Source organism: Polyodon spathula, chromosome 20 (assembly GCF_017654505.1).
Source record: "Polyodon spathula isolate WHYD16114869_AA chromosome 20, ASM1765450v1, whole genome shotgun sequence".
NCBI classification, from domain to species: Eukaryota; Metazoa; Chordata; class Actinopteri; order Acipenseriformes; family Polyodontidae; genus Polyodon; species Polyodon spathula.
Genome location: NC_054553.1, coordinates 12557354 through 12579621, shown reverse-complemented (window position 1 = coordinate 12579621; position 22268 = coordinate 12557354). Strand labels below are relative to the sequence as shown.

General features: G+C 40.3%; 1 protein-coding gene across 4 annotated transcripts in view; it reads right to left on the bottom strand.

Annotated features, from left to right (window-relative positions):
* The window catches only part of LOC121295438 (collagen alpha-6(IV) chain-like), a 109063-nt gene that overhangs the window by 21410 nt on the left and 65385 nt on the right, over window positions 1–22268 (bottom strand). For 2 of the 4 annotated variants that reach the window (XM_041220042.1, XM_041220043.1), the window contains 20 exons: window positions 22006–22041; window positions 21771–21833; window positions 19985–20020; window positions 19200–19241; window positions 16061–16153; window positions 14441–14494; window positions 13190–13252; window positions 12472–12516; window positions 12036–12089; window positions 11649–11718; window positions 10812–10919; window positions 10298–10447; window positions 9661–9717; window positions 8844–8945; window positions 7543–7706; window positions 5209–5388; window positions 3946–4129; window positions 3209–3262; window positions 2021–2092; window positions 681–788 (listed from right to left, as the gene is read on the bottom strand). In XM_041220042.1, the coding sequence (XP_041075976.1) occupies window positions 681–788; window positions 2021–2092; window positions 3209–3262; window positions 3946–4129; window positions 5209–5388; window positions 7543–7706; window positions 8844–8945; window positions 9661–9717; window positions 10298–10447; window positions 10812–10919; window positions 11649–11718; window positions 12036–12089; window positions 12472–12516; window positions 13190–13252; window positions 14441–14494; window positions 16061–16153; window positions 19200–19241; window positions 19985–20020; window positions 21771–21833; window positions 22006–22041 (1735 nt within the window). The remainder of the gene's footprint in view (window positions 1–680; window positions 789–2020; window positions 2093–3208; window positions 3263–3945; window positions 4130–5208; window positions 5389–7542; window positions 7707–8843; window positions 8946–9660; window positions 9718–10297; window positions 10448–10811; window positions 10920–11648; window positions 11719–12035; window positions 12090–12471; window positions 12517–13189; window positions 13253–14440; window positions 14495–16060; window positions 16154–19199; window positions 19242–19984; window positions 20021–21770; window positions 21834–22005; window positions 22042–22268) is intronic. The other 2 variants (XM_041220045.1, XM_041220046.1) reach the window with 2 other exon arrangements.

Here is a 22268-nt window from a genome sequence, read left to right as displayed (position 1 = left end):
CGAGAACATTACATAGCCTCCACCACTTTATTAGCTAATGATCTAAACTTGTTACAAAAAATAAGTATCTCCATAAATAAATTTACTAAAAATGTTCGTCCACTCATGTTCGTAGCTTATTAGAAAAAGTTTATTTCTTTAACATTTTCTTAAATAAAATAGTACAAACAACCCCCTTTTTGGTAAACAAAAATAACTTAAATAAATACCAACATGGGTAGAAAAGTTGAACTTAAAACATGTAAACAAATCAAGGGACTTTTGTCATCATTATATGGCTAGTGAATACAGAATATCTACTAGGTAATTCAAATTAAAAAAAGGAATATTGCAGCATTATGCTAATATTTCCCGTAAGAGCAGAGGAAACATCACATTCATTTAATAATGCATGATCACTTGGGGCCGACAGCATGCACATTAGACAGTTTGAGGTCACCTGAATGGCAAAGGAAGGGCGCTAGAACCAGACATACGCTCACTACAGTTTTCCATGCAGATGTCGCAGTGAACAAAAAAAAACTTGTCGAATAAAAAAGTTTTCCATACTGTTGGTTGGGCGAATACGTTTTAGCGTGGTAAAAAGTTGGATGGAAAAAGGGCTATAGTTGAACCTCAGTATTAGGGGGTTGACGTTACAGACAGACGTCTATCTGCTTCTGAAAGTGGCTTCACTGTACCTGAGGGTCCTGGCTGCCCTCCAAATCCAGGTCTACCACGCTCTCCTTTCTGCCCATCAAACCCTGGCAATCCAGGCATGCCGGGCAAACCTGGCTGTCCTTTCAATCCTGCACAAAACAGACAAGCATGAACACACCGCATTAGGGACTCAAACTCTGTTTATCCCTTCAATACTTCGAAATGAACTTAAATACTTAAATAGGTTTGGCCATAGCATGTATATCTTGAAGATGAAGTGTCGGTCTTCATTGTTATTGCTTGGCCTTTGCAGCTGCGTGAGTTGAATAACAGTAGTGTTATGCTTTGAGGTGTCTGGATAGAAGGGCTTTAAAAAGTGACAATCTGCTGCCGTGTGTGTGTGTGTGTGTGTGCTGTGCAACCCCTCTTAGGATCATGTCTCAATCTTACTGAACTTGCAACTTGCACTGTACAGTTGAAATGTTTTAACTTAACAACTTTATACATTATATATATATATATATATATATATATATATATATATATATATATATATATATATAGATATATATTATATATATATATCATAGTGACAAATTGTAATGCAAGGTTTGGAAAATAAAGAAATATTGATCAAAACCCAAATCAACTGCTCTAAATAGGGGGGTGTAGTTTATACTACTATCACAAAAAGAAACAAAAATAACATAACATTTCCGACCTGTACAGAGGTCTAGGAAAGACCTAGCACAAAACTGCAGAGCACGCTTGGAGCATAGTGAAGATAACTCCACTCAAAACAGCAGACCAGTAAACTAATCCTATACATCTATATTTATATCGATGGCCAACTTAATGTATTTGTCCATTTGATTAGTTACCCTGGGGTAGCCATTATGTAAAGTTACTTATTGCTGAAAGAGTTAAATCGCTGTATAAACTCCTAGCTGTTTTAAAGACCTGGTCTAGAGATCAAGGTTGTGTACCTAGACCATCCCAGTGACCTGCATTTCATGGGTCAGAGCTGCAAATGAACATTAAAACCCACAGACCCATGACAGTCATTGAACAACCCGCAAAACATATATGTAAGATCACTGTTTGGATGATGTAAAAAATTACCATTATCAACATATGATTGATTGTAAACTCACCATTCATTGATGGGTTCTAAATTCAAACTGCACCCCCCACCCCACAATTAGTCTGGACCAGCACTGTCCCTCAACACTTCCTTGTGCTCAGTCTATTGGGCGAGGTGTAAAACAGAGGTCCTACTGTAAGTGACTCTGTGGCAGCAGTTGTTGATGTATAGCTCAACCCCTAGTCTCTGTAAATCACTTTGGATAAAAGTGTCTGCTGAATGACCAATTAGAATTACCTGGCGTTCCTGGGAGTCCAGGCAGTCCGGCTGCACCCTCGGTTCCGGGAATCTTACAAGGCAAGGTGATACCTACAAACATGCAGAGCTACATCAGGACCCTGACTGCCTTTCAACAACACCCGTGAAATAAGAAAATGACAGGGTTTGGAAATGATGGTCCCCTCGTTCAACACTGCATCACAGGACAACTGACAAGCTCTGCAAACGCCTACCCATCACATTGAAAATGTATCAATTTAATTAGCATAATCCTAACACAAGGTTCTTATGATCTTACTTGCTGTTCAGTCCACATTTCAATCAGACTCAACAATAACTGACAGACCTGGATTGTTTTTTGTATGTTTTTTTTGTTTTTTTGGCACAGTGTAACTCGGACATCAAGGGAATCCCCAGGTCTGCATGGACATCAACTGCACCAAGTTCATTTATAAGATGGGCATGGAAACCCATAATAAAACCTTTATGCCATGTGTACAGCATCAACTAACCAGATCTTCTGGGCATGCTCAGAAAACAAAACTAAAAAGACATGAGGGGAAAAAATCAAACTGAAATAAGACTGAAATTCTGAAAGGACTTGAATCCATTTTGTATAGTTGTTTAAATGTGTTTAAGTACTCTTCAGTTAATTGACTACAGAAATATTTCTCGATTGTAAAACAGTACTATAGTAAATGAAGTATAATTCAGTAAGTGTAACTAATAATGCTTTTTGGTATCTGCTGCCATTGCCTTACACAGCCAACCTCATAACAGCAGCTGCACTGCGCCTTGCAAAAGATAACAGCTTTATTTGAAAATGAATCAGAACCAAGCTCTTGCCTAACTCTGGATTTCTACGATGGCTGTCATGGCTTATTTTAGTTTTACAGAGAGCCCTGAAAAGGCGTCAACCATTGACAAATGTATAATTGGTCAAATGTATTTATACCATTGAAATAGCATTGCACTGTACAGTTAATTTCCATAGCTTACTAGCTAATTAGAATATTTTAACCCTGAACTGAGCATGCCCAAAGCCATGGTTGACTGGGAGGATACCCTATCCTACTAAAATACCCCTCAGAGTAATACTAATGTGTTTCTCCAGTTCATGCCAGCTGTGTGCTACGAATGTGTCAACAATGGTGCAAGGGAAGTTATTATCCCTGTCATCATCGCTATGGCAACCTGACATCTCACCTCCCTCTGTGTCTAAGAGTCCATTACCAACCTCTCCACCACAGCAACAGTCACCTGCCCAAACAAACATGCAAGGAGGTTGAAAAAAATAAGAAAAGTCAGCACAAAGCCATTGAGAGGAAAAAAAGAAAAACTTGGGAGCAGACCATGACAAAAGAACGTGGTTAAAAAGCATAAGCCACTTGGAATAAAATTAAATGTACATTAATTGCTTGAACATAAAAAAGGTGTTAGCTTAGTACAATAAATTCATTTTCCAATATAGTCAGTGAAACAACAACAATAAAGGGTTTCTGTGGTGCTTGTGATAGGATATCAGATAAGCAAGCCAGAAAAAAAGGACAAAAAGCATTTTTTTTTAAAGTTAGTAGCTGCATAAAGATTCCCAGTATCATCGTGGCAGTGAATTAATACAACACAGACACACCTTCCGAATACTTCCTTTCATGGCATGTTTTACTGCTGGAGTTTAATTTTAAAATAAAACAGCATAGTTAAAATGTTGATTCCGATACAAATTTCTCATTTTGTCCAATTATGTTCTACAATTGCAGCAATCTCAGGCTCAGGAAAACAGCCCTCTGAACCCACGACCAAGCCCACTGCATCTTTCCAGCCAAGAGTTCTGCAAAGAATGCCTGCTACTGAACCATGGAGGACAAAGTCCAGCCCTGCAGATTTCCGACTGCACTGTGGTTTTGGAGGCCGCCTTCTGGCCAGACTGTAGGGACACGTACCTGGGGGTCCGGGCTGGCCAGGCAGGCCTGGAATGCCGTTCACACCCTCTTCACCTGGCTCACCACGGATCCCTGCCGGACCAGGGAAACCAATCCCAGCAGGGCCTCGCTCCCCAGGGCGCCCATTAGCACCAGGGAATCCTGGGAGGCCTTTGTCTCCGATGAGACCTGGGCTAGTGTCTCCCTGCAAAAAGACAGGTTAAAATCACATAGAACAGCCCTTCATAACACTGTTATTCACTCCCCCGTGTAATTCTGCTGTGTCTGTAATGCCTGTATGCTACAGTGTACCGCTGTAGTATTTAACAAATATACAGTAGAACCTCAGAGTTACAAACACCTTGGGAATGGAGGCTGTTCGCAAGTCTGAAATGTCTGTAACTCTGAAAGTTTTCAATTGTTTTAAAAAATGTGTTCACCTGCTATCTAGACCCTCAGTCTGGAGAATAATACAAGGATACAGCACAGTAATGCAGCACTTACATTGCTGTGGTTCTAAAGGTCTTTAAAAACAGTACTATAATTGGAAAAAGGCTACATTTAAGTTACCATTGTAATCATAACTGCAGCAAAAACACAGATTTAAACGCCCAAGAAAAGGTGGTTTAACATAGTGCTTATTTTTAAACAAAAAGCATTGATGCAGCATTCATTCAGCCTTTGGCTTGGAAAAAGAAAAAAAACAACCAACCAACCTGTGCTTTTTGTTCAAAACTAAAATGTTGCTGGTAAAACTGCCCATACTTGCTTTAAAATCTGCCTCACTTTTCTGTCTATATTTGTTGGTACAGTAATTGTGTCTTCTCCATGACCAGCACACCACTTACAGGACAGCCTATAGTATCTGGTTGCATTACACGCATAGTTGAGTGATTGCATGCTTCCGGTTGAAAGTGGGGTGTTCGGTAGACTGGTCAATTTGTAAGTTTGGTGTTTGTACCTCTGGGATTCTACCCTAACAGTTTTTAGTACCAATGGGCTTTGTATTTTGAAATGGTATAGCAGCGGTACAGACCAGACAAATTCTGCCAGACGTTTTTGATTCAATTTTATTTGCCAGTACCTTTGCTGTTCTTGTGTGGAATAGACGCTTTTTACAGTGGCTGAAAGTATACTAAAATCTGATATTTCACAAATCAAAGAGAACATCTAGAAACAACTTGTACCTTGGTCCTATAAAAAACCCTGAATTTAAAAATTAACACTGATCCCAATTTGGATGTTCTTCACGATTACAGACCGGTGCCTAGGACAGGTACTCACTGGTGGGCCCGGTCGGCCTGGAAAGCCTGGGAGCCCATCTCGGCCTGGTCTCCCCCGCTCGCCTGAGAGGCCTCTGAGTCCAGGTACCCCTGGATCTCCCGGAGGGCCTCTGCTAACTGGAACGTACGGGTCTCCCTTCTGTCCCTTGAGTCCGTTGTAGCCGCGTTCCCCTGCAACGCCCTGTATGACAGCAAGTTCGGTATTATGATGCAATACAACACAAGGCCCTAATGCTACAGTTCACTTGCAAATGAAAATGCGCAAAAGCAACTGAAGATCAGAGATTTAAAAAAAATTAAATAAACGAATCACAGTATCTAAAAAGGTTTAATGATTAACTGTTTTACATTACCGTAGCTTGTATCGTTCGTTTTGTTTTTGCTGTACAGACTGATTTGGCATGCAAGAAAAAGAAAACGCGGGCTGTGACGGATAAAGTACATTGTAACATTGAAGAGTGGGCTTTGTATCAGAAAACTGGGGAGTCAGAAATTGTGTGTGACGGGTAAGTACATTAACCATTTCAACACCATGACGTACACATGTAAGCCAAATGAAAACCCACGTACAGTACCATGCCGTACCTGCATACGTCAAGTTTGCCATTCTATTCTATGATTGGTTTCTCAGTCTAGCGTTTCAGGTTTCATTCTATAAGCCAGTGCTAATACTGTGGAATGTGCAATGGAAGTCAGGGGAGGGTCAGGTGACATTTGTATCCAATTGCAAGGCATGTAGTGATTCCAATCTGTCAGTGGGCGTTTAGAAGACAGATATATTGCGGTAAGCCATTCAACTTTTATAAGTATATATACACAGAGCATCAAAAGAAACTTAGCACTTATATTTGGATAAAATTCACTAGATGTGATCAAACAAACTGTTTTAGAGCAGGTGCAGTGACTTTTTATTGTGCCGATTAACAACTGACATCACGAAGATGCTGCAAAATGATCTGTCAATCTTGGGCATGTGTTGTTACACTTGGTCTCCCAGTTCATGGCCTGTCATTGCCAGAGCATGTCTATTTATACTGTCTTGCCAGGTTTGAAATTGCTGGTTGTGAGCACCCAAGACGGGGGAGCCACAGTACGCTGCCCCATCCGGCCTCCCACATGCCGATTGCACGAAGGCGCTACTCTCTTGACAGACGGGGCAGATGGTATTTTTTTCTATGATTTTCTTTATTGCTTTTATTCACGCTTGCAATTCAACAGCTGAAATCACTTCATATCCAGTATCCATATGCTTCAGTCACTCAAGCGTGTCGTGGTCAAGAATGAACAATCGAGTGATTAAAAAGAAACCAAAAACAATTTGTCAATGTCCATCATTGATGTACCTCTTTTTTCGAAAATAAGTGTGTTATAATAGTGATAACTTTATTTTGATGCTTGGTATATATAGTGTTTTAAATTATTTTTTTTTGCTTTCTTATTAGTTTTACTTGTTTAGTTGTAGTTTCTATAGTTTTTGGCAGAAGCTAAGCAAGGCAACGTACGTGGTCTTTCTGTAATGAGCAACGGCAGTGAAGTTGGTTCGGAGGATGTCGATACCAGCGACAGTGATGCTGACTTATCACTCAGCAATGACGATGAAAAGGATGTGGAGCCAAGAACAGTACAAACAAAAGAGCATGCAGCTACTTTTCAGGTAAGCCAGCTGCAAATGGGAAGCTGTTTGGTTTGAAATGGCAGTGACGTGATGAAATACTATCAAAAAACACAGCAACGGGTACAAGACAATGAAGCAGGTGTCTGCGGGAGCCAGATCCATCACAATGCCTGTGCAAAGTAGCTGTCTACACGATTTGTGACGAATCCTCCAACATAGGGAAGCAGAGACCACAAAAAAAGGGCAGGGCCTGCTACAAAAATGAAAGCAAAAGACACAAGAAAAATGTGCAGTGGTTGCGAAGGCAACCCCAGGTTTTGTTGTATCGAACATTTCAATATGGCACATGTTTTGATTTTGTTTGATATTTATTTGATAATTACTGTTTACTGATTATTGTTATTAGCAGCATTTTTGTTTTCATTGTTCAAAAAAAATGGGGATTGATTCTATTCTTAATACAAGGGCGGTAAAACATTACTGACGTGCATCTGGGTAACGGATATCCGAGTGCTAACTGTATAATTTTTTTTTTTGGTTTTTGTTTCGGTTTTTCTTTCAGACATCATTTATCCATCGATTTCCTTTGCTTAGTATTTTCTGTCAAAATTCTGTTATATGAACCAGTATGACTGAATATGTTGATTCTCCCAGCACCACCCTAAGGCTGCGGCTTCAGGAGAGAGGTCTGTCCTCCTCTTCATTCCACCTGTAACTTACTGGAGGGCCTGCTGGTCCGGCCAGACCTTCCGATCCTCTGTCTCCAGCAATTCCCTTCACTCCGGGAAAGCCAGGTGAACCGGGTAGGCCCTGGGGCCCAGGTCTGCCCTGGAAGTTGAAATCGTTATCCCCTCTTCCTTGGCAGAGACAGTAACCTGGATCTCCTACAAAAAGTCAAGGGGTTTTAGTGTAGTATTTAACATATTGCATACTCTGCCAAGAATATAGAAACAGCGCTCATGGGCTCAGTTCTCAAGGTGGTTCCTCCAGTCTGTAATCCACTATTGTTTTATAAGTAAAATAAACAAGGAAACAAATGTGAGATTGCTTAAGCCAGGGGTTCCTAAACTTTTCCAAGGAGGGCTGCCACACATACAGACATATTCCCTCCCTGACACCCTATTCCTCTCCAAAAATATACAGTAGTGTGCAAATGTAGTACAACACCTCAAGATGTGTCATTTATATCCTTTATATACACACCTGCATAAAAACCTCAGGGTGTGAATTTCAATTTCTGGTAATTAATCAGAGATATAAACACAACAGGCACTCATGTATGAAAATGTTAGACCACTTTGTGCTTTAATTAGGGATCTTAAAACAACTTCTAAAAAGTCTGATGCATTTTACCATTTGTGGCTATGTGTTGCCTATTTTTCTTTATATTTTAAATGAATTGCATGTGTGGCCTATTAAACAATTAAATTAGACAATTGCTGACTTGCCTATTTTGACAATTTTTAGTTACATTGGTTTGATTTCATCTGCACAAAAAAATCAAAACCACAGAAGCAATGCGGTGTTCTAATAAATGTGCACACTACTGTATGAGGAGATTTACACTGAGTAAACACTGAAAATATACAGAGATGTGTCACTACCAGCAGTCCATACCTGATGTAATTTCACATGTAAAAAAAAAACATATTGCAGGTTTGTCACAAAACCTGCACAATGCAATTAGCAAAGGACATAGTTTTATACATATTAACACAATGTATAGACACAGGGTGCTGTTTCCTGGAACCCCACTCTCACTTCCTGTACTCACTGCTTGGTCCCAGACTCACTATGGAAGACCAACAGCAACCTTTAGGTTTAGCTCTAAAGCAACTGCATGGTACTTCAGCAATTGTCATACCTTCCTTTTAAGGCTTAAAAATAATTGAACAAGCAAGTAGAATCCCCAGCTCAAGGACAAATGGTAACAGTGATAATGCAGCCATTAATAATGCAGGCTAGGATTGTGAAGCTGCAGTCAGCACTCTCTAATGTTCTAATGGGGAAGGTCCTGTTACCTTGGAGCCCGCTTGGCCCTGGGCTCCCAGGAGGCCCTCGACCTCCAGGCAATCCTGGCTGTCCCATGTCTCCCACACTAATCTGGGCCTGCTGTCCTGGACCTGGAAGATGGAGATGGTATTAAGTCAGGACCCAGCCAGGGCGTTACAGCCATGTACAAGTGGCAAGCTCTGCGTAATTATCAAGGTTGTCTTTCTTTTCCCAGAGCTCTGACATGTATTCTTCCTCTTCCTCCTCCTTGTCTAGTCAGTCACCTTGCGCAGCTCGAGGGAGAGAAGCCCAACCTCGACTACAGTCACCTAGCACAGCTCGAGGGAGAGATGCCTTTCCTCCTCCTTGCCTACAGTCACCTAGCACAGTTCGAGGGAGTTTTGCCACCTACTGGAGCAAAGAAGCACTGCAAGAACCATCTTTACCTAGAACTGCTTAATGACAAACAAAAATGTGTTGCAGCAGCTTTGTAATGAATCTTCCCTACATTTCCCCCCTTCATGGATTTTAGGAGCTCTGGTCAATGCACTGGTCAGTATGTATTAGCCAAGTTGCAACGCACAGCAGATTAACAAATCTAAACTGCGTAGCGATTTGCTGGTGGACGTATTCCTTTTTTGGCATTTCGGAATGACAAAATACGTCTCATGCTTTATTCAGAGTCCAAGAAGGGAAGTGCTATGGATCAACAGTTACTGTAATACAATGAACGAATGACACTGCATAACTTCTTGTTTTAGACTCATATAAAGCATGATGTTTGGTTAGTCTTGGTTGGTTTGAATATTACAAGGGTGACTGCAATATTTCAGCTCTGCCGGATACCTTTGACAATGCCACCGTCTGGGCCAACGGAGACCACCTGGCACTCTGAAGAGTTGACTTGATAGAAAAGAAAGGCAAGAAGAAAGCGTCCTTTTAAATTCTTCTGTATGACATTACGGGGTAGAATTAGATTGATGTTCTATTGATACAGTCGGCACTAATAAAAAGAAAACTTTCAAAACGTGTGCACAGCTTCCACCCGAGGTTCACAATTCATGAATCGCAAGCAGGTCAAAAACAAAGATCTCCCTCTCTCCGCAACCATGAGTTAGCTACTCAACACAAACACAGCCTGAAGTTACTAAAATCCTAGCAGTGTGTTTATCCACACTCTGAAGACAAGATGTTAAAATGTTTTAAATATTTCTCAATTTCTGAATATGCTACCTCTACAGACACTACCTCTAACACTCACTAACATTCACACACTCGCTCTACATATAACCTTTTCATATGTTCCTTTTACTCTCAAGTTAAATTTAATGTCATATTGAATGTCTCTTACATAGCTCAACTGAAGGAGATAACCATTTAAAAAGTCTTGATTACTGCACTGTTATAACTGGAAGGTTGTATTCGAGACAGTCAGTGTGGTGTAGGGGTCTAAGGCACATTTCTACCCCCCACAGTGACTTACGGCTGGGTCCAGGGAGTCCAGGTGGGCCCGGGGGTCCTGGGTATCCCGGTCTCCCAGGGGAACCAGGCGTTCCTAAGGCAGGTCTCCCGGGGTCCCCTCTTTCTCCCTTGGCTCCCGAGACTCCAGGGAAACCTGGGGTGCCTGGTGGACCTGCGGAACAAATGCATCGTGTGTTAAATCAAAACAAACACAAGGACTTCTATTATTTATTTCTAGTTTTTAAACGGATCAACACTCACACTCAACATCATTTTTAAATCAGCTAGTACATACATGCAAGCTTTCAAGATTACAAAAGTCTCTTCTCAAAACAGATTAAATACCTTTGCCTTCAATGTATACTTCTCGTTTACGGTCTCGAAAGCTATCTTGTTCATTGTAGCATATTTCAGCTGATCTTATTAAAACAGTATCCTTGTTCTTTTTGGCATTACTAAGTTAGTAAGTTTCTTTGAGTATGTATGAATGACAAGTCTGTGTGTTAGTATGCAAGTACGACATGGCTTTGTGCTACCTGGAGTGGCTGGGAGCCCTGGGAGGCCTGGCTGTCCTGGCAGCCCATCGAACCCTGGATCACCTCGGATTCCTGGAGCCCCGTCCGGGCCTGGATCTCCTGGAGGGCCTTTGGAGGAACAACAAACAGAAGCAATTAGAACAGGGAGAAGAGACCTTTTAAACACTGCACAGTTCAAATCTCACCTGACCAGCGTACAGAAACGCTGAAGGGGATCAACACTCACTTAAGATGCATTCTCTGCTACTGAGGTACCAAAAGTGTCAATCCAAAGTGAAATTCAAACAAATGGATTCACTTTTAATCAACAAGCAAATGTTGAAATTAAAATATAGCGTGGACAGTAAGAAAACAAGTGCATGCACTGCCTATGAAATAACTGTTTAGAACTCTTCCACTTGAAACATTCTAGTCAAGGATTTGTCTCGCAATACAAATGTAGCTTTAACAACGTATAACAATTCCCAATCTAAATATATACAAGTTTAAAAACATTTTTCAAAACATGTTTGTAATTTGTCTTACTCTACTTCTTTTAGACTAGGTTTGAAAGGTACATTGGCCAGATTCTTTTTGTACCCACATAGCAGACCTTGAACCACTAGGGGCAGTATTCTGTATAAACTACTTCTCTTAGTACTTTGTTAGTAGTACCAATAGCTCTTCTAAGCTGCACTGAGGGAAGTAGCTCATATAGAACAAAAACGACCTTACTGCCACATTATATTGTTTGTGTAATATTAAAAGCTAGCTCATATACAGACTCTGACTTTAAGTATTAAAATAACCTGATCTCCGCAATGGGAGTCTCATCCCATCCTGGTTGTTGATATGTACCTTTTACAGAAGCTCCGTCTCCGTTATAATATACAGTTGGACCAGGTGGACCAGCTTCCCCTGGGAAACCCTAAAGAATGCAATAAATCAGTTTGCTCTGAATTGATAAACTGAACTTAAGCATCTAAACAGCATGGTAATCTCTCCCCCTCGCCATCATAATGGCTATGACTTGGTTTACTGCTTGCTCTTAGTACATGTTTTTGAGCAGTTTTCCATGTTATTCATGGTAGAACAATTGCAAATGGAAAATCAAAAAATGTTTTTCTGCCAGATGCTGGGAATTCCCACTGGTACAGCACAGTAAACACCTCAAATCATTACTTTTCGTCCTGGTATCCCATCTATCCCCACTGCTACAGCACAGTAAACACCTCAAATCATTACCTTACGTCCCGGTATCCCATCTCTTCCTGGTTGCCCAGGGAAGCCTGGTTGACCCTGTTAGGGACATTAAACAAAATTCAGTCATGCTGGAAAAGGCTTACTGTACATTATCACTGTTTGAATGTACAGTATGTACATGTAGGTGTGCACTGGATGATTTGAGTGTAGCTCCAGAAATCTGCAATGTAAAGCAAACTGACAGCTTGATGTAAATGGTGTCCATTCCCTGTTTTATTCACATACAAAGAAACACCTGCTAAAAAAAGCTATCCCCTTATTAATGGACAGATCTGGTTGGTCTCTTGACTGGGATTTCATTGCATAAAAGATGGAAGCGCCATATTTCAAATTCAGGCTCTCGAAAGTGCTGATGTTTGACATTAACACTATAAACAGATAAAAATATAAGTAAACCAAACTGGCTCGTGAACCATACCTTTGCTCCTGGAAAGCCAGGCTGCCCATCTAATCCAGGTGGTCCCTGTGTAAAAAAAAAAAAAAGACGATTGTGAGGAATGCCCCATTTAGTTTCTTTGCAAGTTCCTGTAAATTAACTGAAAGTGTATATAGCGTAATACCAAGTTACCATGTTAATACCAAGTGTCGTTTGATAAGCAGTTCTGCAGATACAGGACATGCTAAAATGTAGGGGTGACACCCAGACGCCCCATATATTCCCCTCATTTGATATTCTCAATAACGTAATCGAAACAACGATAATACCAGGTTTCATTACAACTGGATAGATAAGTTACATGGATGTGAAGTGTTGACACGTGCATTCGATTGCCTCCACTATATCCCCTTCATCACCAGTGAGTGATATAAAACACTTAACTTTTACAATGAAAATACACACTTTTCTACCTTTAGTTCAAAGAAATAAAGAACAATAATCTGTTTAAATTTGGCAAGACCTCTTTTGACGACTCTTCACAGCGTGAATCTGGGGGATCTCTTTTGCCGTGATTTAAAACAGATGCATACTTGATACTGGGATGAGAAAATAGTAGACAGACTTGAGGTGTCCACCGACTTGAAATATATCATTTAAGTGAACCTTTTTTTTTTTTTTACTACTCACAGGGGTGATATTGAAATTAACATATTGTAAGTGCCCCAGGATACAAACAGAATAAAGAAATATTTCTTACCCGAAGTCCAGGCAGCCCAATGATGCCCTTTTCACCCAGCTCTCCAGCAATCCCATAGGGCCCCTGTAACAATTACAAATACCTCTTCACAGTGAGACCCAGCCAGAATGGGGTAATTAAACCTATCAGAGATTCCATTCAAATACCTGACACTGCCCCCTTGCTCTCGTCTCAAGAACAGCACTGCACTGACTGCTTTAGCGGTCTGCTCAGGCCTAAAACTAAAATCCAACCCAACCAAACAAATCAGAACCTGACCCGAGCCCAAGACCTCTGCAATACTGGCATGCCCAACCGACCCAACCATCTCCACAAATATCAATTCCATACATACTCTACTGAAACGAAGTACCTTTCGTGCAGTATGCAAAATATAAATAAAACAAAAAAAAAACTCTCAATTAAATCACATCTCGCTTACTTCCTTTCCTAATAATCCAACACTGTATGACTTCATCAAAGACAACAGGCTTCTTCAAAACTTTACCATAAATAGCCACACATTAAGATGCTCTTGCAAATTCGCATCGTCATTTTGAACAAGCTTATCATATCAAATCAAAATCACAAAATTAACTTCCAACAATAAATATTACATCACAACTATGGTTTTTAAAACAGTAACAACATGACTTACTGTAAAATCAGTAGTCATGCAGTCGTCTTTTAAAGTAATCCAAAAGTTCTTTTGATTTGTGATAACAATACCACTCAATGTGTTGCAGTTTTGACAAAACGTTTGAGATATATATATATATATATATATATATTTTTTTTTTTTTACTCCATCAGCCTCCATATTTTTAATGTAGACAATCTCTCCTCCGTATATATTTTTGGTTAACTGACATGCATGCCAAAAGGCAAAAATGGAAGCAGGAAGAGAGTTTTTGGAAGCACTTGCACACAGAGGAAGAAAAAAAATAAAATACTCACTTCAAATTAAAAACGCCACAATCCACTCACTGACAAGACACTGTCCTGTTGGGCTCAGGTTGGGTAGCAAGGCTAGACTTAATAAATAAGGCTTAATGAAAGCATTCTCAAGGAATGCTTAATTTACCGGTAACCATTAAAACAACCGAATGTAGCACAAACTACTCTCGGTGGACAGCACTCTTCAAATGGGCTACATCCCATTCTGGGAACTACAATTCCAAAGCAACACAGGTAGGTATACACAAGCTTCTACAGCTTACGAAAGAAAAGACCTTCACTTCAGTGTAACACAGTTATATGTGATATGCTCACCGGTAGTCCAGGAATACCAGGTTGCCCAGGAAAACCAAAGCTGCCCGGCTCGCCCTAAGAGAGGAGAAGATGATGAATTTCAAAGGCAGAAAGAACAGGGGCTCCTGAGCAACGTCTTCACATATTCTGCCCAATGACAGCTGGCTAAAACTTGTGCTTTAGAAAACAAAAGCCTGGGGTTAAACAGCTCAACAGGCAAGTTAGAATTCAGAACGGATTTTTTTTTAGCAATGACACTAATGCAGTCACACTGTACTCCACTAGGAGGTAGTGTTGATTAAGGAACTACCACCACTAACAACAACCAACAGTATCAGTACTGGACAACAGGTGATTTTTTTTTTTTTTTTATTAAAATACATATTTTTTAATTTTCTGTCAAATTAGCTTTTTTGGAAGCTTAACCCTCAACAGCCAAAATGAACCAAACATCATGTCATATTTCTACAACTACTGAATTTGAAAATTTAAATTTAAAAAAGTAAAAATAAAAAAGTTAGGTTGGTTAGTTCAGTTTGACTAGAATCATTTAAAACTTTGACAACTATCATGTCAGCAGTTGTAACACTGTGACATATGCATCCCTCCAGCAAGTGTGACACCTAATTGAACCTCGTGCCAAACCTGCAGGCACATTCCTACGAATCTCACTGGAACAAAGTCATCAAATCAACTTTTTTTCTTTGATGTCGGGACTAAATTTGCCATATCACTACCCATGCACTTGAGTGTTAATTCAAATATCCAGCTTATATTTGAGTAGATGGGTGGTATTCACCTGTCCCAGAACAGGGTATAAGGGTAGCATAAAGACTGGTTCACTTTGTGATGCGAGTAACCATATTAGGTTTCATCCCCCTAACTAAGGGAGTCTAAAACAATAATTAAAACATTCACATAAAAAAAAAACAACACACACCATAGACAATGGTATGGAAAATATGAAATTAAAATGAATCCTTCCCAATGCATCCCTCCTCCCTTCTCCTCGCCCCCCGGCCCACCTCACCCAGTCAAGTTGTTTTTAACCTTTAAGACTGGAGCTCGTCAGTCCCTGTGAGAGTCCGTGAGGCGATTCCTCCAGCTCCTGTTCTCACAAACCTTTACTCCTTTGTCCCCTTTGGGAAAGCCCACAAACTCCACTATGTCAAATGGGCCTGGATCACCGGGCAAGCCCACATCTCCCTGGATACCGTAACCAAGGAAGGGGTTAGTTTACTTTGGAGGGGCCTCAGGGATGGCAGTGCTTTGGGTAAAGGGACACTAAAGCAGGGCAGGAGGCAGTGGGGCTGTTTAATTCCAACCCTGGGATTGTGCTTAGAAAGGTAAGAAAACATTTTACACCCATGATAAACCATGCATTGGACACTGAGCAATGAGCCCCAGTCAGAGCTAGTACAATGGACAGTTTCAAAGGATGGGGCTTTCTATTCATTGTTTTAAAGGTCTGACTGAATCATCAGCTGAAGAGCCATTTTTCTCTTCTTTTATGATACAAGGTGCGCTCCTTACTCACATGCCTTGCTTCTGCACTGCCTGACCCTTTGACCCGGAGCGGGGCGGCTGCTCCCCTGACGTGCGATCCCCAAGGCCTGGGATCACTGCTCCAATCTGTGTTACCTTATCTCCTTTGAAGACAATGCTCACTGACGGCCCGCCTACTTGGGTGTCTGTCCCTGGTTGCCCTGGGAGGCCAGGCTGGCCCACCTCTCCCTGAGATCCAGAGGAATACAATTAGTCATTAGGTTTTTAAAAAAAAAAAAAAAAAAAACAGGAGGAACCCAGTTCCACAACTCTGGAGTCCTGGGACACGCTGTCTACCAAACATTTACAATTCAAGAGCTCTGGGGTTCGTGCAAATCTAAGTCTGTGCGTCTTTGTAAACTGGGTCAGCTTGGAACAAATTATGCACCTCACTGTTTTAATAGGGAGGGGGCAAGGTTTCTACTCCCATTTAAGGTATAATTAACTACTTTTGAGCATAATAAGATTAATTAAAAATTAAAGGAACGAGAAGTCAGTGCCTCTACTTCAAAGCGTTAGGGTAGGGAAAAAACATTTTACAGCCTCTGTCCATTCACGCAACCTAAATGATGCAGAACCAGCACTGAAAACATGAATAAAGAGAATCAAAGTATGTTGTTTAGGTTGCATAAATAGAGTATAGGAGGTTTATTTACTTTTTTTTTTTTTTTTTTTTTTTAAATTTAGGGATCCCATTCAGCACAACCATAATTAATAACACCTTAAAAGAGTACAAAAATAAATAAAACTCACATTGTGTAGAGTAAGACATTAAGAGATCAGGGCCAGACACCGGATATAGTGATCCAGTGGAAAAGGGGATGGTAAAGTTTCCAGTTGCCTGGCTTGCAGTCTGGTAAGGTGCTGCTCTTTCTCTATATAAGACTGTACAGTAAACAAATGGTTTTGGTGACACTGATAAAGTACTCGTTCTGAAACACCACTGAAGTGTTAGTGCTTACTTAAGTGTGACCAAGTTAAAATAATCGTACCGATAAAGCACACTTCAGTGAGCACCAGCACTCTTGTTTCTGAATCCTTGCTCTTTCTTGTGGGTTTATCGTGCCACCAGTAGCTCTTGGTTATTAGCGTCTTGTGCCTTTCACCTCTGGAGACCTGGGTTTGAATCCAGCCTCTCCCCTTGCGGGCACTGGTGTACTTAACAGAACAAACCCCACTGAATTCAGCCCAACTGTTTGAGAGAGGCCCAGGACTGACTGGCAGGCAGGGGGTGTTCAGGTCAGGACTGCAGAGCTGTGAGGGGAGGCCTGCTGCCATTGTCACTAAACTCACAGACTTGTTATGTACAGCTGGGTGTGAATTAGTTCTCATTGGTCTTTTTGTTCTTAATAATGTAATTATGTGTTTGGAATCTAATGTGTTTGGTGAACCATGCAGAAAAAGAGATGTGGGATTGGTGTTAATCATGCAAGATACAAAACCCCCCCACTGCACAATTCAGCCAAAACTGAATCACTTTAGCAACCAACATGGCAGCTCATAGATTCACTAACAGTCACTTTTTGAACTTACTTTTTTTTTTTTTTTTTTTGTTGTTGTGCTTTTTGTGTTTTAAAACCACTTGTGTTGATCATTGAACTGCCACAAACAGTGAACACAGGAAACATTCCTCTAGTGCTGCATGATCGCTGTGTTAATATCTCAGACATGGCTGGGAAATTGACTTCAGTCTCACCTGAATCACCTGGTCACACAATGGTGAGAACTGCTTTAAGTGTCTCTGTCTGTCATTGCATTGTACTGAAGCCAAATTCTTGCTGGGGTCTGACCGGCTAGTTCAGGAGACTGAAAAGGTAGGCTCTAGCCTTTCATTTTTATTTTATATTGGAAAAAGTGTGTTGTACTTAAATGAATGTGTGATTTTTTATTTATTTATTTTTAATGATCTGAATGAATGATTATTTCCGGTTTATTTCTTTTATTAACGAGGGTTTCTGAAATGGTGCTGTCTGATCGGGGGTATGCCTGTCCTGGTACAGTTTGCAGTTATTTTATTCAGTTGTTTTCTTCAGTCAAATTAAGCCCATTGCTAATGTGTTGAGTTGACTGTTGCAAGCTGAAGGAAAATGCAGAATTGAACTGTAAGCACATTATAATTTGAGATTTTTTTTTTTTTTAATTTTTTGAAGAATTGGGTCTACAAATTTTGACAATGACCCCTGTGGTCTCAATAAAGCTCTCAATCATATCGACCCTGGCAGGACATCTGGTACACCAAAGTGTAACCATTAACCAGTCCCCCCTGCAACATTGTGTCCCTTGTGAATGTAACAATTGCATCAGTAAGGAATATTTCTGTGGGTCAGGTTAATGATTACACTCTGGTGTACTTGGAGGTTAGACATGATTCTCAGAGCTCTATTGATGGCACTGGGGAGGTTTAAAAAGTTATTAGGATAAGGTGTCTGAAACCGAAAACTATATAAAGTGCATCTAAAAAGGCAGAAATTAGGATTGATGTTTTACCACCATACCAAGTTTCTCTTGTTTTTGTCTCGATTTTAAAAGGTGAAAGTATTTTGGTTTTCAACAACTAGCACAAAGCATAACTTTCTTATTCATTTTCCATTTAACAACAATCGCTGCAGCACTACAGTCATGTGACCAATAAATGGAGACGATCTTAAAAAAAGGGAGATGAATGAATGAATAAATAAATAAATGCAACACATGATGGCTTTCAGGTAGATGAGTAAAAAAGTACAATTACTGGCAGGATGTATGGTGAAATCGCATAGGAGTGCAGGGGGAAGCCCTTCTTTGCAGTGATCAAAGTTTCCATGCAATAGATTATTTCTCTTCGACAGTCTGTCTAACTCACAGCACCTATAATAGCAAAGACCCACCACCACAGCCGCTAGGAATCCAGACTAAACACAACCACTATCTGAGAGAGCCCCACACCACATGAACACATGCACCACTCCCCTCTCCACCCCCATGCAAAGCTCAGTATCCGTGGACTTCGAAGTGTCCCATGTTAACCAATTCAACACGATATCATGGCAATGTTTTTAACTTCTCAGAAATAGCCCTCTAACTAAAAAATGAAGTCACCATGAGCTACTGGGGTGTAAACATATCCAAGTGTTCTGCTGAGGTTTGTGCAAGGCAATTTAATACTGATAATAGAAAAATACCTATCGAATATACCGTAACCAGAAACTACTACTATAATAATCATTTCACACATTTCATTTTTCACAGGACTTACCTTGTCTCCTCTTTCTCCCTGGAAACCAACCCCCATATTGCCCTAGAAAACAGTTAATAATAGCAGCCTGTGACTTGGATGTTAAAATGTCATCCAACGCTTTTGTTTAACCTTATCTCAGTGCTGTATGTTAACACATGCCGTCAGAAATCACGTAGGAACCAAAACGGGACTCCTAGGTCTCAGTGTGAGCTAGTGCAGAAATATATGTACAAAATACTTGTTTATCCTATTCTCACATATGCTCAATAAAAGAGCTCCTTCTATATAAGGGTTGAAACAATCTCTTAAAAACACCCAATTGATTTAAAATAAAGCTTTCTAAATTAGATCATTTTTCTGAAATGGTTTCATTGTCCAGACCAGAGTTGGTGAATTTCCTTTTTCTAAAAGGTGTCTGAATTCTGTGTTGAAATCCAGCGTTGCTGGTTTCACAGGCCCCAATGAGCCATGAGCCAAGTCCAAGGCTAGTGCCAAATGGGAAACTGTGGCTATTGTAACTATCGTACCAGAGAGAGGAAGACCATTCCTGATTCCGAGGTAAAACAATACAGCCAAGCAAAGCTGCCTAATGGCAGAAAATACTGGTTTCTTCTCCTGGTAATTGGATTTTGCAATGCTATATACGCAATTCTTCCATAACTTCATACACAAAACTAAAAGAAACTAAGTCCAGTACACAAACTGTCCAATTCTTCACGCATGATATCCAGGCAAGGTTTTTTATCTTATCTAAAAAATAAAACACGCACACACACACACAACATACACAAATAAATACTTACAATGGGTCCTGGGAGGCCTGGGGAACCTGGTAAACCCTAAAAACAAAGACCAAACCAGAACCACCGTTAATGAGGCTCTGAAGCCCTATATTAGCTGAAGACAAGATACATGTTCAACTGAACTCAATAATAAGAAATCCCTTTCTGGTCTCAGCCTGCAGTGTTCCACAAACCCCTATGCTCTAAGTCTGTTCGGTAACTGTAGTTTTGCTTGGGTGTTGTGTTTTCTGCAGGGAGATTCACTTGCTCCATATCAGAAATATGTAAAAGTTGCTCTTGAACAAATCAAAAGTTTAATATCAAAATGTTATGCAAGTGTTTTTTTAGGGAACAAACAATTAGGCCTCATTTATGGTACACCCTGTATATAGTATGTCAACTTTCAATCTAAAACATAAGAAAGTTTACAAACGAGAGGAGGCCATTCGGCCCATCTTGCTCGTTTGGTTGCTAGTAGCTTATTGATCCCAGAATCTCATCAAGCAGCTTCTTGAAGGATCCCAGGGTGTCAGCTTCAACAACATTACTGGGGAGTTGATTCCAGACCCTCACAATTCTCTGTGTAAAAAAGTGCCTCCTATTTTTTCTAATGCCCCTTTGTCTAATCTCCATTTGCTACCCCTGGTCCTTGTTTCTTTTTTCAGGTGCAAAAAGTCCCTTGGGTCAACACTGTCAATACCTTTTAGAATTTTGAATGCTTGAATTAGGTCGCCGCGTAGTCTTCTTTGTTCAAGACTGAACAGATTCAATTCTTTTAGCCTGTCTGCATATGACATGCCTTTTAAACCTGGAATAATTCTGGCCGCTCTTCTTTGCACTCTTTCTAGAGCAGCAATATCTTTTTTATAGCAAGGTGACCAGAACTGAACACAATATTCAAGATGAGGTCTTACTAGTGCATTGTACAGTTTTAATATTACTTCCCTTGATTTAAATTCAACACTTTTCAAAATGTATCCGAGCATCTTGTTGGCCTTTTTATAGCTTCCCCACATTGTCCAGATGAAGGCATTTCTGAGTCAACAAAAATTCCTAGGTCTTTTTCATAGATTCCTTCTCCAATTTCAGTATCTCCCATATGGTATTTATAATGCACATTTTTATTTCCTGTGTGCAGTACCTTACACTTTCCTCTATTAAATGTCATTTGCCATGTGTCTGCCCAGTTCTGAATCTTGTCTAGATCAGTTTGAATGACTTTTGCTGCTGCAACGTTTGCCACTCCTATTTTTGTGTCATCTGCGAATTTACCAAGTTTGCTTACTATATCAGAATCTAAACCATTAATGTAGATTAGGAATACCAGAGGACCTAATACTGATCCCTGTGGTACTCCACTGATTAACACACTCCATTCTGAGGTTTCTCCTTTAATCAGTACTCTGTTTTCCACATGTTAACCACTCCCTAATCCATGTGCATGTGTTTCCTTGAATCCCTACTGCGTTCAGTTTGAGAATTAATCTTTTGTGCGGGACTTTGTCAAAAGCTTTCTGGAAATCTAGATAAACCATGTCATCTACTTTGCAATTATCCATTATTGATGTTGCATCCTCAAAAAAATCAAGCAGGTTAGTTAGACACTATCTCCCTTTCCTAAAACCATGCTGACTGTCTCCCAGGACACTGTTACCATATAGGTAATTTTCCATTTTGGAAAACAAGCTCCAACAATGCAGAATCAATGCAGAACCAATCCAGTATCAATGCAGAATCAATCCAGAATCAATCCAGTATCAATCCAGAATCAATCCAGAATCAATGCAGTGGCAGAACCGATACCTACCGCAGGACCACTGCGACCTCTCGGACCAACCAGCCCTGGCAAGCCAGCTGGACCCCTCGCACCCTGAGGAGACACAACAGGAAACATCAATGAATGAGAAGTGTCTCTTCAGCAAGCCCAGCGCTGAGAGGAAGCCAACAAACTGCCTTTAGCTCCCAAGACATACACACAGCAAAAAAATATATAGTTATTGAAAAACACAGCTTTGTGCTGCAGTATATATAAAATTACTCACTGTCAAACCGTCTAGACCTGGCAGCCCCGGCTCTCCCTGAAATCAAAAGAAACACAAAACATTCTCAATCACACACTCCGAAACAAAACACTGCAGCACGGGGCTTATCTGTGAACAACTGGGAGCAATAACAAGATTTTCAGACTATTGTTTATTCACAAGTAGCACTGTGTAGTAAGATTTAGCAAGTGAAATATTTAGTGCAAAAAAAAAAAAAAAATTGCGATGTGTTTAAGACGAAGAAGAAATGGAGCTAAAACCTA